At 39.2% G+C, this 18,537-nt stretch overlaps 1 protein-coding gene across 3 annotated transcripts in view; it reads right to left on the bottom strand.

Moving 5' to 3' along the window:
- Positions 1–18,537, bottom strand: part of BMPR1A (bone morphogenetic protein receptor type 1A) — a 153,133-nt gene that overhangs the window by 34,137 nt on the left and 100,459 nt on the right. For all 3 annotated transcript variants that reach the window (XM_058299405.2, XM_058299407.2, XM_058299406.1), the window contains one exon: positions 2,657–2,871. In XM_058299405.2, the coding sequence (XP_058155388.1) occupies positions 2,657–2,723 (67 nt within the window). In that variant the 5' untranslated portion in view covers positions 2,724–2,871. The remainder of the gene's footprint in view (positions 1–2,656; positions 2,872–18,537) is intronic.

The following is an 18,537-nucleotide window of genomic DNA, read 5'->3' as shown; positions in this document are numbered from 1 at the left end:
ATCTTAAACTACAAGAAAAGTTGCCAAAGAACTCAACATTGACTATTCTACAGTTGTTGGGCATTTGAAGCGAATTGGAAAGGTGAAAAAGTTTGATAAGTGAGTGCCCTCATGAGCTGACTGAAAATCCAAAAAATCATCGTTTTGAAGTGTCTTCTTCTCTTATTCTACCCAACAACAACGAACCATTTCTCCATCAGATTGTGACATGCAACAAAAAAATGGATTTTAGACGACAATTGGTGATGAACAGCTCAGTGGTTGGACCAAGAAGAAGCTCCAAAGCATTTCCCAAAGTCAAATTTGCACCAACGAAAAGGTCATCTTCACTGTTTGATGGTCTGCTGCCACTACAGCTTTCTGAATCCCAGCAAAACCATTATATATGAGAAATAAGCTCACCAAATCGATGAGATGCATCAAAAACTATAATGCCTATAGCCAGCTATGGTCAACAGAAAGGGCCCATTCTTTCACAATGCCGAATTGCACATTGCACTACCAACACTTCAAAAGTTGAACAAACTGGCCTACAAAGTTTTGCCTCATTCGCCATATTCACCTGACCTCTTGCCAACTGACTACCACTTCTTCAAACATCTCAACAACTCTTTTCAGGGAAAACACTTCCACAACCAGGAAGATGCACAAAATGCTTTCTAAGAGTTTACTGAATCCTGAAGCACGGATTTTTACGCCACAGGAATAAGCAAACTTATTTCTTGTTGGCAAACATATATTGATTGTAACAGTTTCTATTTTGATTAATAAAGATGTATTGGAAGCTTATTTATAATGATTTAAAATTCACAGTCCGAAATCACAAGTCCTTTTGCACCAACCTAATAATTGGGTATCATGGTATACTTCATATAAGGCAGGCAGGATTAATGTTTGATTTTCCCCTTTATTACCAGTTTCAAAATAAATGAATACATTAACATTCTTCAATGGTGACCAATCAGCTTTTTAAAAAAGTGTGATTATAAATCCTCTAAGTTTCTTCATTGATGTCTAACAGCTAATTACCAATTTATTCAATCTAATGTAAAGTCTATTACAGTACTTGAATATGGGTGGGAAATGAGAATTTTGTATCATATTGCCTCTGTGTGATTTATGTAGATTACAAAAAAATGAATACCAAAATGGAAATTACCTGGGAATGAAGTCACAAAGATAATATTACACTAACTTTACTCATCTTCAAAACTGTGACAGTTTTAGTTTATGCTGACCATTAAGGCATATTACAGCAGATGTAAAAATAAACTATAATAAATGACCTGATATTTTGCAAACAAAAGTGGCTTTTGCAAGACAGCTCTATTCTGAACACAGTAATAATGATATTATACCTAAGATAAAATATGACTACAGATTTCATGCTTTAAAATGAAAGCATAAAAAAAGGAATGCTGGTAGTCATGTTCCTTCTTGTGGGTAGATATTAATCCATATCACTGTGAATAAATATTATGAAAGAGCAACCTGTGATGTGAGAAACTAAAGAGCGCATGAAGATGTCCAATAAGCTCTATCTAGAATTCTTTTGCAAACAGTACTTTCTCTTCAGTTTAAAATAGTACCCTCATTTAACTATGCAGAAAATAGCTTGTGTGGAAATATAATTCAGTGGCGGACTTGGCCCAGTGGTTAGGGCGTCCGTCTACCACATGGGAGGTCTGCGGTTCAAACCCCGGGCCTCCTTGACCCGTGTGGAGCTGGCCCATGCGCAGTGCTGATGCGTGCAAGGAGCGCCCTGCCACACAGGTGTGTCCCCGTGTAGGGGAGGCCCACGCGCAAGGAGTGCGCCCCGTAAGGAGAGCCGCCCAGCATGTAAGAAAGTGCAGCCTGCCCAAGAACGGCACAGCTCACACGGAGAGCTGACACAACAAGATGACACAACAAAAAGAAACACAGATTCCCGTGCCACTGACAACAACAGAAGTGGACAAAGAAGATGTAGCAAATAGACACAGAGAACAGCAACCGATGTGGGGGAGGGAGAAGGGGAGAGAAATAAATAAATAAATCTTAAAAAAAAAGAAAAGAAAAAAAAAGAAATATAATTCATCTAATTCTAAGAGCTGTTACAACAACTTCCTGTTTGGAAATTCCAAGTTGTAAATACACAATAATAAAATTACAATATTGATTAAAAATAAAAATTTCAATACTCTATAAATAAATTTTAGTATTCAGATGCACAAGTGACATTTACTTTTCTAAAGTATTTTAATGACAACAAAATGATTTTTATTATTTACATTTACTTCTAATTATATTTTAAAGAATACAGGAATTTAAAAATTCAACATTATTGAGTATCCCAGTTTAGGAACTGTTAATCTTTGTGAGGATTAAATGAGATAATTACCTGATGTTGTGAATCAGGATGTCTATGTTACAGATGAGATAACAGACTCAGTAGTAACAATACTTGAAAATGTTTTTAGTTACAGTCAAATTAAAAAATTATTTGGCATGTGTTTGCATATTTTCTCTTTACTTAAAAGCCATGCTATTATGCTGGGCCTAACTGTTCAAGAAGAGACATGAGTTGAAAGAGCAGTTATAAGAATAAGTGTTTTCTATATACTGAAAGAAATTATGAACAAAGATGATTAGATTGCTTAAAGGAACATTGATTTACCTTCAATATGAGAAATGATGAACAGATAGGCTCCCAATAATCTGATATAAATATATGGCCGAGTCATTGTTCAATTTTTAATGTTTCCTGTACACTGTCACCTTTAATAACTGGTCCTGTTATTTCTCTCTTTAAATGACTTTTATGCAATGAGATTTTCTTGTAAAAGGCCACAATCACTTGACAAGGACTCCAACTTCTACTGCTCCTGACTCCTGAAAGACAAAATATAAAAAAGGTAATGAACATAACTGAGTTTTATGAAGTTTTCAAAAACTAAGAAAACAAATGCGCAAACATAACTTTAAGCAACGAAATACACTTTTAAAGATTAAATTTGTACTTGTTTAAGAAAAATAGGACATCATAATTCAAAAGCTGCTATAAGGTAGGCTATATTAACTTTTAAAGCATTGCTACAATATAAATAATTTATTAATAGGATGCAACCTCTCGATCTCCGGTCACATAAAACAACATAGTCGACTAAATCTCAAATTGTCTGTTCTTGTTGCTGAGTTATTTTATCATTACCAAGAAAGTTTCTAAAAATATTAAAAACAGCAAAGTTGAATTTAAAATATTATTCAACAATAGCCTTTCAAATACTAGCAAATGTGATTAAAAAATACCTTGAATGTTTTTAATAATGTCTTCTATAGATAGAAAAGAAAGCCTACTAAGGAAAATCATATATTTAAGTTCAATAAATAGGGTCCATCATCTTTAAAGGAAAAACAAATAGAAATATACCCTAAATAAATAAAACTATATGGCACAAATTACCTTCCTAAAATATTGCAAATATGACTTCATTAAACTAAAATAAGAGCTTTTAATATTGAGGACAGGAAATATAACTTGTCATATTAAGATTTTGACAATCAATATAGATAATTTACTCTTGAAGACCTCAGACCAAAATAGTCAAATTGGTAACAGGGGAAAAAAGAAAAAAAGAATATTATGTATCAAGATGAGGATAATTCTGATTTTCCCTCCATCTACTACTGGCTCAAACAGTTTGATTTTGTTGACCTCAGCCAGAACTATTCTGAATGAAAAAGACTTTGTTGATTTATGACACAATTACCACTGATGTGATTTCTACCATAAATAACCTAAGCTTCTATTTTATCTGCCTCAGAATTTTTCACTTTAATTAGTTCTCCACAGATATTTACAGGATTGAGGCATATAAATTCATAGTGAGGAGTCCCTGCAATTTCTTACTTCTCCACAAATGAAACTGCTTCTCACCACAGAACGTTGAGAATAAGACATAGAATTTAAAACAGTTACAGAATAACATTTATAATGCAACTTAACAACATTTCTTGGGGAAACTTAATTCTTGAAATCATAAAATTGTGATTTCTAGAGACACTTGTTAGGTTTCAAATTCAAGAGAAGTTTCCAATATATTCCCAACCCTGATCTCCCTTCCTTACTCCTACTAACTTATTAAATATCTCTACTAGGATTACACCCAATCTGTCTAAATTAAACTCATTATCTCTCTCCTTCCTCCTGTATTTGCTATCACAATTAAATATGGCACCATCTCTTCAGTCACCCATGCCCAAAACCCTGGCATCATTTCTGACTCCCTTACCAGCTCTCGTCCGTCTTCATACTGCCATTTACTTATTCATCAACACCATGTGTGAAAAACATATTACACACCAATGCCAGTTGCTAAAAATATGAGTGAAACAGAGTTTCTGCTTTAAGGAGTTCATAGTTTTAAGTAGAAAACTGATTGCTCTGACTGGTTCCATCTTTCATTGTTAGTCTTCCATCAGTTTATTTGAAGCTAATATGTCTCATCAGAGCATCAACCAGGACCTTCTGAACTGCAGTCCACGAGACTCTGACCCTTGCCATACTCAGTTCCTTCAAAAAAAAAAGAGGAGGGGCTATGCATATATATTCATATAAATACCCATGGATCCTGCTACCCTTGGCACAAGTTCAAGTTCTGGGATCCACCTTAAATAACTCACCTAACCTCTCTGGATTACAGTTTCTTCATACTGAGGCTTAAATGAGCTAACAGCTAATACATATTCACCTCCAACTATGTGCCAGCATCATCATAAGTACTTTGGATACATTAATATTAACTTGGCTAATCATTACCCTACCTTACAAAATAGGAACAATTATTAATTTAATTTTACAGATGAGGAAACTGAGGTAAGCAGAGGTTAAGGAATTCATTAAAGGTCACAGCTATGGCAGGGCTGTAACTTCAATAGGAGGTCTGGTTCCAGAGGTCATGTTGTTAACTACTACCCATTACTTATGTAATGTGAACTACACATGATAAAGTAGTTAGGAGGGTCTAGGACGGAGGAGGTGCTTCATAAGCTTCCCTTCTTCTTGTGTGTTTACAATATATTTGCCAAACTGGCACAGGAAGCAGCAGGGGCAATCCATGATAGCCCCATCTGCAAGACATTTTCAGAGGCTAAAAAGCCTGTGATAAATTGTATAGAGAATGCCACTAGCCAAGGGAAGTGTAAATGCAAACCACTTTAAGTGCCTCATTTGTATCTAATGATGGGAACCCCTAGAGTAGGTAATCTTTAAAAGAAAAAACCGGCTTTACATTCCCCAAGCTTGGTACTCATCAGCACTTAATGACAACTGCTAAGCCATTTACAGCCTTACCAAACAGAAATAGAAATACACTGCTCTAATCAAAGAGGGTAACCAATCTTCCTGTATTCCACCTGGCCAGGCCTCTCAAACACGTGGAGAAGAATGACAGGAATGTGAAGGACACAGAAACTGCTACTGGGGGTCTTTACTCAGAGAGCTCAAGGAACAAAGTTTTAATCTGCCTGTGTCGAAGGCATGACAGACATGGCAGATAGGGAGAAGTAACTGATTAAATGATTTCTAAGATTCCTTCCAACTAAAACCCTGTGTGAAGGTTCTTGCCACTGCCTAGTCATTTATACCCTAAATATTATTGACTATTATGTGGCTGATTAATACATATATGTGCTGAGAATACAAGCATGAGAGCAGAACAGACCCAAGCCTTCGTGAAGTTCAGTCACTAAACAAGATAATTAAGGTATCTGACATCAAACAAGACAATCATAAATTGAGGTAAGTGCAAGGAAAGAAAAATGCCAGATCCTGGAAGGACATGGGGTGGTGATCTAATCTAATTCAGATGGAGGGGGTCCAGGGAAGCAATGCCGGGAAGTGACATTTAAGTTGAGAGCTGAAGAATGAGGCATTAGCCAGGCAAAGAAAGGGGAGACAGTTATAGACAGAGACCTTGAGCAGAAAGGAGCTAAGGATGCTGAGAATAAGGGATAGTGTGGTAAGAGACAGGCTGAAGAGGCACAGACAAGGACCAGGTCTGGAAAGATCATGCTAAGGATTTGGGATTTAAACTTAAGTGGGACAGGAAGGCAATCTCTGGTTTGTAGGCAAATACGCTGGAAGAGACAACAGCAGAGGCAAACTGACCAAGAGATACTTCGGAAGTTCAGAAGAGTCATGATGGTAGGTAAGATTAGAGGGGTAGAGGAACAGCAGATGGATTCAGGATACACTTCAAAAGCAGGCTCAAGAGAACCTGGCAATGGATTAAATGTGGGTGTAAGGGAGAGTGAGGAGTTAAAGCCGATTATGGTTCCACTATTTCTGAAATGAGCAATTACTGAGATGGGGATAAATAGATTTTGAAAAGAAAGAGGGGAAGAGATCAGGGCTCATATTTAGATACTTGAGATTCCCCAATGGGAATGTCTAATGGGCATTTGGTTATAAACCTTAAAGGAGAAAACTTTTAAGGGGCTAAAGATAAAAATCTGTTAGGCCAACGGCATAGAGATAGTTAAAGCTCTGGCTCTGGATGAGAGAGTTGAAAGAAAAAAGGGCCCCAGACACAAGCATTAATTTTTAAATGGGATGAATAAAAGCATTAACACCACATGCACTTACTTATTTGGCATTCACTGATAAAATAAGTTCATAGTTCAGGAGCCACCGGGTACAGTAATCATGTAGTATGTGTTACCACTGGTGGAATATAAACTGCTCTTCACAAATAGTATTTTTTCACAGTTAAAAATCAACCTATGGAGCCAGTGAAGACTTGTAGCTTTCAATCGCTCTTGTGCGTAAAGAAGGGAGGAGGAAAAAGCCCTAAGCCTTTACAAGATGACTCTCGGAAGCACATTAGGTGGGGTGCCCGAGCGTACCCGCACTCCGGTCTTGAGTGGGTTCTTTCACTTTACACTAAATTCTCCCGCTACTCTATGACTAGACCTCATGTTCTTTCTTGTGACCGTGTCAAGAACCCTCCTACTCGCAGATGAAGTCTTTCTCTGAGGCCTCCTAGGGCCCCACTGACATCACTTTAAAAAGTGGACCTAGACCTAATTCCTTGCTTGAATGGGGACAGGACTTAGTAACTCACTGATAACCAAGAAAACGAGGTGTGACAACAGTGTGGCTTCTGAGAGGAGGCCACAGAAGGCTTTTCAGCTTCTTTCTTGCTCTCTCGTGAATTGCTCCCTCTGCGTGTCCTAAGGACATTCACGCCCTCCTGCGGGGAGGTGCCAGAGGCCAGGAAAGAGGTCTCCTGCCAGCATCCTGGGGAGCGGGCCACCTGGGCAGGGGGGCCTCCTGCCCGTGGAGCTCAGGTGCCTGCAGTCTCACAGCCATCTCAACTACCATTTCAGGAGACTCTGGGCTGGAACCACCCAGCCAGCTGGCAGAGTCGACCTTCAGAAAAGCAGCGAGATAAGAAATGTTTGTTTTAAGATGCCAAGTTCTGAGGTAATACTGTTAGGCAGCAATAGATAACTAATATAATCATTGTGAGAAATTTGCCCAAATGAAGAAAGCCTAATCACCATAAAGTTATTGCAGAGTCAACCAAAATAAAAAAGTCTGAAAAAGCCAGAATACAATAAAAGATAAATAATCAAAATGCCCAAATAACTGACTGGATAACATAACTGACATCTTTCTTTCAAAGGAGTAACCAAAAGTATGCTCTATTGCTTTTAAATTATTTCAACAAGTAATGCCCATTTTAAAGAAAAAAAAAAACAAACCAAAAAACCACTCCCTACATGGTTACATTTGCCCTTTTAGACATTGGAGTCTATAAAGATTACATCAATTTTACATTCTAAGTAAAGGTACTTTTCATATAATATCCTGGACAGCAAATTTAAGGGAATGAATTCTGATGTCTGACTGCTTAGTTTCAAATTTCAGCTCCAAGGTGTTGACTGCAGAACTCTGTGATGACAATGAGAACCACTGAGGGTACACTTTGGATAGAATGTACCAGGCATGGGACTGTATAACACAGAAAACCATGTGGTAGAAGATGGACTGTGGTTAACAGTACAAATATGAGAGTGTTCTCTCCTGTACTGTAACCAATGTGGAATACCAATACATGGTGTTAATAATAGGGGTAAATAGAATAAATACACCCAGTGTACGCTAGGGACCAGTTAGTGGTAACAGACAGATCATGTTCTTTCATAACCTGTAGCAAATGTTCCACAACAAGGTAAGGTGTTAGTGGAGGGGTATTGTATAGGAATTCTACACATTATGCAAGATTGTTTTGTAAGCTCACAATTTCTCTAATTAAACAAAAACCTCAGCTCCATTATTTATCTCCTGTGTAACACCAGGGAAGTTACTTTAACTATCTAGGTCTAGTTTTCTTAGCCACAAAATGGAGTGATAATATTATTAACCCAGTTGAGTTAGAGCCTTGCATCTCAGTACTAAACAGCCAATAAATTATGTCAGCCTTTATTATTGTGATTGTTATTATTAATAATATAAATACTATAAGGAGTTCTCCTTTATTTGTCCTGTGATATCAACTATTTCTTGAATCATGTGGTAAAACAGTAACTTTATTTTGCAACCATTCTTTTTTTTTTTTTTTTTTTTTTTTTAAAGATTTATTTTTATTTATTTAATTCCCCTCCCCTCCCCCGGTTGTCTGTTTTCTGTGTCTTTTTGCTGTGTCTTGTTTCTTTGTCCACTTCTGTTGTCGTCAGCAGCACGGGAAGTGTGGGCGGCGCCATTCCTCAGCAGGCTGCTCCCTCCTTCGCGCTGGGCGGCTCTCCCCACGGGGGGCATTCCTTGTGCGTGGGGCTCCCCTACATGGGGGACACCCCTGTGTGGCACGGCACTCCTTGCACGCATCAGCACTGTGCATGGGCCAGCTCCACAAGGGTCAAAGAGGCCCGGGGCTTGAACCGCGGGCCTCCCATGTGGTAGACGGACGCCCTAACCACTGGGCCAAAGTCCGTTTCCCGCAACCATTCTTGAAACTGAGTATTTTATCATTCTAGGAGCTGATAATAAAATATATTTTTTAATTTCCTAGAATAATTCATCAGAATTTTAAAATTTTAAAAATCTAACCTTGCAATGTCAAGGATATAAGGAAACAGACATTTAAAATGCTCTATGAGTTTTAAAATGGTACAGGCATTTAAAAGTCTTAAGTAGGGGAAGCAGACTTGGCCCAGTGGATAGGGCGTCCGTCTACCACATGGGAGGTCTGCGGTTCAAACCCCCCGCCTCCTTGACCCATGTGGAGCTGGCCCACATGCAGTGCTGATGCGCGCAAGGAGTGCTGTGACACGCAGGGGTGTCCCCCATGTAGGTGTGCCCCATGCGCAAGGAGTGCGCCCCGTAAGGTGAGCCGGCCAGCGCCAAAGAAAGTGCAGCCTGCCCAGGAATGGCACCGCACACACGTAGAGCTGACACAGCAAGATGATGCAACAAAAAGAGACACAGATACCCGTGCCGCTGATAAGGATAGAAGCGGTCACAGAAGAACACACAGCAAATGGACACAGAGAGCAGACAACCGGGGGCAGGTGGGGGGGAGGGGGAAAGAAATAAATAAAAAATAAATCTTTAAAATAAATAAATAAAGTTTAAGTAGTTAAACCAAATAGGCATCTAAATAAATTTATTTTTCTTTGCTATATACACAAGGTTGGCACAGTTTTTATTTTCTTCAGGAAAATAACATTAAGGTAAAATTATTCAATAAAACATAAATACTTTCTTTTTAAATAAAAAGTCCTTAAGTTTTGCAAATAGCAAGAAGTCTGAACCAATAGTTCAATCAGAATAAAAAATAGGAAAAGACTGAAGTCAGCTAAAAAAACAGACTAAAGTCACTCCTTTCCTCTTCCCGTTAAGCCCCCCACCCTTTTTACTTTCTAGCATTGAGTTTGGGGATTTTCAACAAGCTGGCCCGCTGCCAATTCCATCAAGTAGTGAGGAGAAAACTCCCCTTACCAGCCCCCCCCACCCCACCAGCTCCAGGCGCCTGGTCTGACAAGCTTTCTGAGAAGGACTAGACTCTGTGCAGACTTTCTGGCTCCACAGTCATTGTTTGCATGGCTGCTTTGCTCCTTATCCAGAGCTGGGATTAGCATAAGAATATTCTTTTCCCTTAACAAGCAACTCATCCATTCCTTCCCAGATTTCTAACTAGGCCCCACAATCCCTAAGCTAATATATATAACAGATACACATACAACTGGAACAACACTTTTCAAGGTTATTTTTATATCAGTGTAAAAACTAATTTCACCCAAATCTATGTCCATAAGTCCTTCAGAGAATAAAATAAAGAAATAGTTGTATAAATATATCTGTGGTGATACACAGGAATCTCACCCTCAAAAAGCTGCCTGGGAGTTCATGCTGCAAGCACGTGCTGTGGGTGTAACATTCACAATGAGGTCTAATGCCAATCAGCCAGGAGCAGAATTTGGACCTACTGTAGGAATGGAGAAGTTCCACTTTACAATGTCACTTCATCACCACCTCTGAAATTACTTTCTAAGTATATTTTACCCTTCCCTGATGCTCAAGTATTATTCAAAGCAAGCCACCTGTCAGCTTTAACCTTTGTGTTTCTGCAACTGCCCCCTCTCCACTCACTTTCCCTCTGTACCAAGATGCTGTTCTTCCCAGCACAGGTATACAACCTTCCAGGAACAGCCAGACAGGCACAAACTACACAGATGCTGCATTTGTATGTTTTATATTTTTCACCAGGGAACTTAAAATTAGATGCACAAAAACTATTTGGTTTATGAGGTCTCTTAAAACATAGGAGAGAATCTATTTTCAAAAATTCATTAAACCTTGTACAGCAAATTAAGCAAACAAAAACTTCTCAAATAATTAGAACAAGATTACGTTAAACACCAATCTTTGGCACATTCTGTGCTCGGGAGGGATCCGTAACTGAGGGGTCTCGGTGTTATTCTTCGTCTCCTCTGGAATAAGCACAAATGACCAAACAACAGGTGCCTGGAAGGGAGCAGAATTTGGTCATCCCTACAACTGTACAGTAAGATTTTATTTAACCCTCACAACTCTGAAAGGAAAAGCTTAAGCTCAGCAAAGTTAAGAAGCCTGCCCAAGTTCACACAAACAGTAAGTGACAAGTCTGCTGCTGACAAGGCCCACATTCCACTCCTGCCTGCACACTAAGGAACTGGTAGGAAATAAATGAGAGGGAAAAACAAGAAAGTTCTGTGCCCATTATTATACTATGGCTCACCCTTCTAGCTCTATTTTCTGCCTTGGGGTGCTAGGGATACGCTAGCAACATCTTTCACCAGCTCCCTGACGAGGCTCTGCTAGGGGAGCCTGGAGGAGGCACAAAGGCCCTTTCTTCCTGACTTTGTTTGCCTTTCTTGTCAGAGTCACCTGAAAAACACCCAGCACCTCACCCGCAGCGGCTGGTTCAAGGGTCCAGCTTCCTTTTGCACAGCCACGAAGAGCCTCGACAGCCCCTAAAACATAAGCCCATCTATCAGTCGGGGGTACCTAGTCCTCAAGACTCTCCCTCTGAGCTCCCCGCATCAGGAGGAGCCCAGCTGCACCCCCACAGAGGGCTGGGTGACAGCTGCACGGGGATACACTCTGGCCAGTTAAAACCTCAGCTTCTTAAGGGTGGTGGCTGCTTCCCACAATTACTATCTCTGTTTAATGCTGGTGTTCCTGTAGCTTTTTCAATCCTCTAATAGCTATATAACCAATTTCCTATATTAAATTCTGTGTGTGGTTTCAGCTTTCTTGACTGAACCCTCACTAACACAGATCTCAGAAAGTGACAGACTGACAATATACACATACCACATATCTATTTTCATATATACACTCGACCAAAAAGAAACAAGCAAATATGCCAGGTATTTCCTAAGTGCTTCTAAAGTATGTTTTAACGTATATTCGAAGTGTATTCTAAGATATTTTGATATAAAGAGTTCTTCTAGATGCAGTATACCATGTTTACTGTTCCTCATCACAAATAATTTTAACTTACCAAGTTAAAAAAGTTAGAAACTTTATCAAGATTGATTGGACTTTATATTCTAACCCATGTGACGCAACTCACATGCAAAATTACCAAAACAGAATTTTCTTTTCTTTAAGTAGCAATACATTTAATCGAGGCCTTTTTGGGGGTAAATTAGGAAAGTCCTGGGCCAAAGAATTAATTCAAATACTAAATCACTCTTTAAGGGGAAATGTAACTGATTTCTAGTACGTGGCGGGTGGGGGGGATGTCAGAACTTCAAAAATAACAACATAAACTCTTATTTCACTCAGAAAACCAAAATATTTATGCACTCTATACGCATAAGTTTATGATAACACCCCTGCCCCCAAGATTATCTGTAAATATGCGGGTGACTTTTTGGTTGGAATAATAACTGGGGTATGATAGGACACATAGTGCCCAAGGACTATCGATAGAAAATCACTATGATGTTCAGGAACAATCCCTCAAATCAAAGAATTGTCTCTCAACCAAAGTACAACAGTGATTTCCTATTTAGAAATACTGATTCTTAACTACAGTGACCTGTCATATTCCATTATCTGAGGCCTCCTCTTTGTTCAATAGGCAATAGTATTAGGCCTCCAAAAAGAAAAATTTTCTTGATCAAACTGATACCTAAATGCATTTTCACATTTCTTCTTTGTCTTAACAGACCACTTTTAAAAGAAATTATATTTTTGCTATTCCTCACAGCACTTGAACACTGCAAAAGCAGTTTAAAAACCAATGATTTTTCTCCACTTTTACCTCTCTTTACAATTAAAAACAAAAGCAAAACCCACAGTACACAGTTCCCCTGAAGCTCCAGGCCCTGTCCCAGACTAAGCCAATCAACACACTCTCCTCTAGATGACAGTGACAGGTTCAGGGTGAACTGCTATCTAATATAATACAGTCTCAGGACTTTCGCTGGATCCCAGAAACAAAATCAATTTTTCATATTGAATATGAATAAGGAAACAGCCCCAGAAGCTATTGGCAGATATGCTGGGCAACAGGAGGGAAGCCAGAAGGCTGAACCCAAAGACTGAGAGAAGTCAGATTCTTGGAGACATCAATGAGCTGCTCAAGCAACCCTGCCTGAAGAATGAATTACTTATGGACTTTTCACTTAAGAGTCAATAAATTTCCTTTATTTTTTAGGTCAAAGTAAGTCAGTTTGTCTGTTACAAATAAAACATTCTAACTAATATGAAAAATAGTAATAATATGGGCCTGGCTTAGATTACTAAGAAATTAGTAATTTTGAAATATCAGAACGGGCCAGCAGACCACACTAATCAATGTGTATCTGCTCCCCAGTCTGTAAGCAGCCCCTACTTAAAATGGAAACTTAATGCCAGCAAATCAGAACATCTCCTTGCTGCTTCCACATGTGCCCTATATAAACTTCCCCTTTCCACCCTTCAGTGGAATACCTCTCCATTTGCTGTGGTTTGGATGCTGTCTGATTCATGGATCATAACCTGCTCAAAGTCCTATCACTGATGTCTTGTCTACATATATATGTGTGTGTGTGTATATATATATATTTTAAAGATTTATTTATTTCTCTCCCCTTCCCTCCCACCCCAGTTGTCTGTTCTCTGTGTCTATTTGTTGCGTGTTCTTCTTTGTCTGCTTCTGTTGTTGTCAGCGGCACCGGGACTCTGTGTTTCTTTTTGTTGCATCATCGTCCTGTGTCAGCTCTCCGTGTGTGCAGCACCATTCTTGGGTGGGCTGTACTTTCTTTTGCGCTGAGCAGCTCTCCTTATGGGGCGCACTCCTTGCACGTGGGGCTCCCCTATGCAGGGACACCCTTGCGTGGCATGGCACTCCTTGCGTGCATCAGCACTGCATGTGGGCTAGCTCCACACAGGTCAAGGAGGCCCGGGGTTTGAACCGTGGACCTCCCATGTGGTAGACGGACGCCCTATCCATTGGGCCAAGTTCGCGTCCCTGAATATATTTTTTTAACATTGGTCTCCCTGCATTTACCCTTGCCTACCTACAATACATTCTCAACAGAGCAGCCAGAGTAATCCTAATAAAAAAGCATATTAGATCTCATCGCTCCTTTGTTCAGAACTCTCCCACGACTCCCCACCGACTCAGGGTAAAGGCTGAACTCCACAGGGTGCACAAGCCCCTACTGCTCTGCTCTGGCCACACTGGCCTCCACTGTCCTGAAGCATGCCAGGCATGTTCGTGCCGCAGGACCTGTGTATTGCTGCCTCCCCCACCTATAACATTCTTCCCCAGGATGCTTGTATGGCTTGCTACCTTACCTCTACCTTCACTCCAATAAATACTACCTTTGAAACTGAATTAAAATATCCCTTTCTTATTTATGGCATTCTTGGCCACCCTACTGAAAATTGTAAGCCTTCCTCCAGCTCTGGCACTCTCTCTTCTTTCCGTTTTCTTCTCTTTAGCACTTATCTTCCTCTAGTTTGATATAATTTACTTTTTATTTTGTTAATTGTCCATCTGCTCCAGAGTGTATGCTCAATAAGGTCAGGAGTTTTAGACTGTTGTATTCACTCTGTACTTCCAGCACCTAAGAACAGTACTTTGGCACATAGTTAGTGCTAAATAAATACTTGCTAAGGGAATGGATAAATATAACAGAAGGAATAAAAATATTATGCCAATTCCTTTTACTTTCATATACAAACCAGACTTTCCCCCAAAGAGCTGTGCTGTAGATAAACTATCCCATTTCCTTATCTCAACCTAACTGAAATGATACAAAAACCATACCACTTCCTCTTCTGACTCACTTTGAGCCTGACTTACGTTGAGACCTAGTGAGGAAAATTTTCCATTGTTTCCACAGCATCTACTCATGTTTAAGAAATAAATTAAAAGGTCTTAAGAAAAGTTTGTATATGTATACGTATATACACGTATCACCACCCAAGATGTAAAATATGGCTTAAAGTGGACAATGATGTAGGTTATACGTGGACAGCATCATATACCTATACCCAGTTAAATAACTGTGGCAATAAATGACAGACAAAAAGAAAATACAGTCGTTCCTTTGGTACAGACATGGTCTGACAGAGAACTTCAAAGCACTATCTAAACTCAACTGCAATCTTTCAGTAGACACAAGTAAAGGTTCAAAGGTAATATTTACGTGTCAATTCAAAGTCTTGAATTCCCTTGAATAAAACCAGAAGGTGTTAAAATAAAGTCAAAAATTCTTCCCTGATGACAAGTATGACCATAAACTATAGGAAATTAAAACCTTAAAAACATGTAAGCCTAAAAAGAACAGCCTCAAGATTACAAATTCTTGTTAATGATAAGCCTAAGAACTTGGAAACCCAGGGAGAGTTTCCCCTCTGGATGAAACACCAACATATCTACATTTTATTTTCTTTGCTCTGCGTCAAAACATCTCTTTAGGTTAAAACGACTCTCTCCAGTATATCATCAAGAAGTTCTGTGGCACAGAATGGACTGATATTACTCTTTCCCCCGCTTTAACATCTTTAAGCTTAGACACATTTCTGATTTTTTCCCCTGAGTTACCTAGTCTAAACACTTACTAACTCATCGTTTTATTTTAAAGAAAGGATTGTAAGTAAGGAAGCCTGAGAGTCAGAGGACGCAGGGTCCAGTTTAAATTCTGCCCTAACTGGCTGGATGGCTGGCCAACTCATTTCCTCTATGGGTCTCAGTTTTCTCATCAGTAAAATAAACATCATGACACCTTCCCCTTCTCATATATATATCTACAGGTTTATGCATTACGCTCCACTGAATATAGTTCTTCAAACACTTCATTTAAGAATTGTTCTGGTGCTGGGTACAGCAAGGCAAATACACTGAAGCCTCCTACGCCCATTTCTTCATTTACAGCCCCCACCCCTCCACAGTAACCACTACGCTAAATGTGGTAGGCAAAATTCATGTTTTTATATGCTTTTATTATATGTAGTATATATCTCCTCAAAATATAGAGTATTGCTTTGCATATTGTTAAACTTCCTATAGCTATATAAAAATTGTGTCATTGTATACATAGGTGTTTCTATATTTTGCTTTTTTTTCACACAACGAGGTATATCCATCACAGATACATGTAGATCTTTTAATTCATTTTTATTGCTATATAGTATTTCATCATTGGAATACTCCACAGATATATTTATCCACTCAATTACTGATGGGCATTTTAGGCCATTTCCAATATTTTAGAATTGCAAGCGAAGCTGTAACGAATAAACTGAAATAGATGACGTTTTGTTGTTGGGTGAATAATCTGTAGGATAGATTCACAAAAGCGAGAGTGCAGGTATAATGAGAGCTGGGCAGACAATTCGGGTGCCCTTCACAGGGATTGTACCATTTCGCACTTCCACGTGTGCAACAATGACAAAAGGACAATTTAAAAGTACGCCTGTAGAAAATCATAAACTTTAACACAAAAATACATCACACTTTGTAGAGGACTCAACATCAAAAATGTCAATTCTTCCTAATTATAAATTTAACAGTACTCTTTATTGCATTAAGGAAGTCCCCCTTCTCTTGTTAGCTAAGAATCTTCATACATAGGGTTGAATTTTATCAAACTGCTATAATCACCAGGTTTTTCTCCTTCAATCTCTTAATTGATGAATTAATTAACAATTCATATTAATAGCTTTTGAAAGCATAAATGACCTATAGTGGTTTCAAAGTAAGCCCAAGAATTCCTTGAGACTACTTTCTTCAAGAGGCTGAAATTAATTCCTTTGTATGTGGGCTAGATTTAGCAACTCATTTCTAACAAGCAGAATAAGGCAAAAGAGACGATAACTTTCGATACCAGGTCTTAAGGCATTGCATCAGCGGTCCATAAAGACACTCCAGGGCACCATTCCCTCACAGAGTCTTGGAACGACTAGAAAAAAACGAGTAGAGCCAACTTTCTCAAAACTCCAGGAAAAAGTTAAAGAGTTGTGGTAAATGGGAAAGTGCCAAATCAGGAAAATGCAGCTTTAAAATATGGGAGAAGCTCCTGTGCCCTTGCTGGACCTGCTGCACTCCTTCCTCAGGGCGTTGTGGAACCAGTTCTGAGCTCCCATTGTGAGACTCTGCCCTAGAGGGAACAGAGTGACCCCTAGCTGCACACTAAGGTATTAGCCAACCTATCCAGCGGCAGTCAGAAAGATGGAGCCAGGAAACCCATCTGTAGTGCCCACTCCCAGAATGTGCCCTGCAAGTGGAAGCAACCTCCCACAGCTAAAGCACTGTAATGAACAATTAAGTCAAAGTGGTTTGGGGCAAAGAATTACCTGCTCTAAGTCTGTATTTGTGAGGTGGGGCTAGCCCTGAAAACATTACTTCTGCACCACCCACTGAGGAGTTAGACTGAATGCACTCCCCCCAATACCTGGAGTCTGAGCTGAAAAGTATGCCAAAGAGCAGCATCTGCTGGAAGACCAGAAAAGTGCAAGAGAGAAAACAAATCAATTAAAGAGGTAATCAAGTGCCTTTATTGCCTCCCTCTCCCTTGGAAACTGCCCTGCATCACATTTCTGGTTCCTTAGCCCTGGTTTGAGCAGTTAAACAGGGGGCAATCCTAAATATCTAGAACAAGTTGAAACAAGAGTCAAAGAAGAGAGTAAACTACAATGCAAACCATTATCCATGTGGTGCATCAGCGCTCCAAAATGTATTCACCAAATGCAATCAATGTCCCACGATGATGAAAGAGATTGTTGATGTGGGAGGAGTGGGATGAGGGGGGTGGGAGATATATGGCGACCTCTTACATTTTTTTAAAGTAACATTAAAAAAAAAAAAATAGGAAAAAGAAAAAAAAGAGTCAAAGAACAGTGGAAGGACACAGCTACTTACAATCCCTAGACAAGACAGAGAAACACCAGAGTAAACTCAGTATCAGAAGCAGATGCCTAGACAGCAGCAAAAATTACAAGCCATATGAAGTAAAAGAAATGCATGATTCAGGCAAAAGAACAAACTCAAAGCTCCAGGCGAGACACAGGATTTGAAACAATCAATGAGGTTCATACAAATCTCCAAAATCAAATCATGGAGTTGAAGGACATAGCTAAAGAAATAAAAGACATTTAGAAGACACTGGGCTAGAACAAAGGAAAATGTGAAACCTCGGATAGAAAAATAACGGAGCTTATGCGAATGAAAGACACAATAAGTGAGATTAAAAAATACAGCAGAGGCACACAACAGTAGATATGAAATCATGGAAGAAAGAATAAGTGATGTAGAGAAAACAACAACTGAAATTGAAAACAGAGAAGAACACAGAGAAAAGAATGGAAAAAACTGAGCAGGGGCTTAGGTAGTTAATGATAGCACAAAGCAAAGTGCACCAACATGTGCTATGGGAGTCCTACAAGGAGAAGAGAGGAGAAAGGGAGCAAAAAGTATTTGAGGAAATAATGGCCAAAATTTTCTAACTCTCATGAAAAACATGAATATATTTGTCCAGAAATCACAGCATACTCCAATTAGAATAAATCCA

This window comes from Dasypus novemcinctus, chromosome 6 (genome assembly GCF_030445035.2).
Source record: "Dasypus novemcinctus isolate mDasNov1 chromosome 6, mDasNov1.1.hap2, whole genome shotgun sequence".
Classification (NCBI taxonomy): Eukaryota; Metazoa; Chordata; class Mammalia; order Cingulata; family Dasypodidae; genus Dasypus; species Dasypus novemcinctus.
This window is presented reverse-complemented; position numbering and strand designations above follow the sequence as displayed.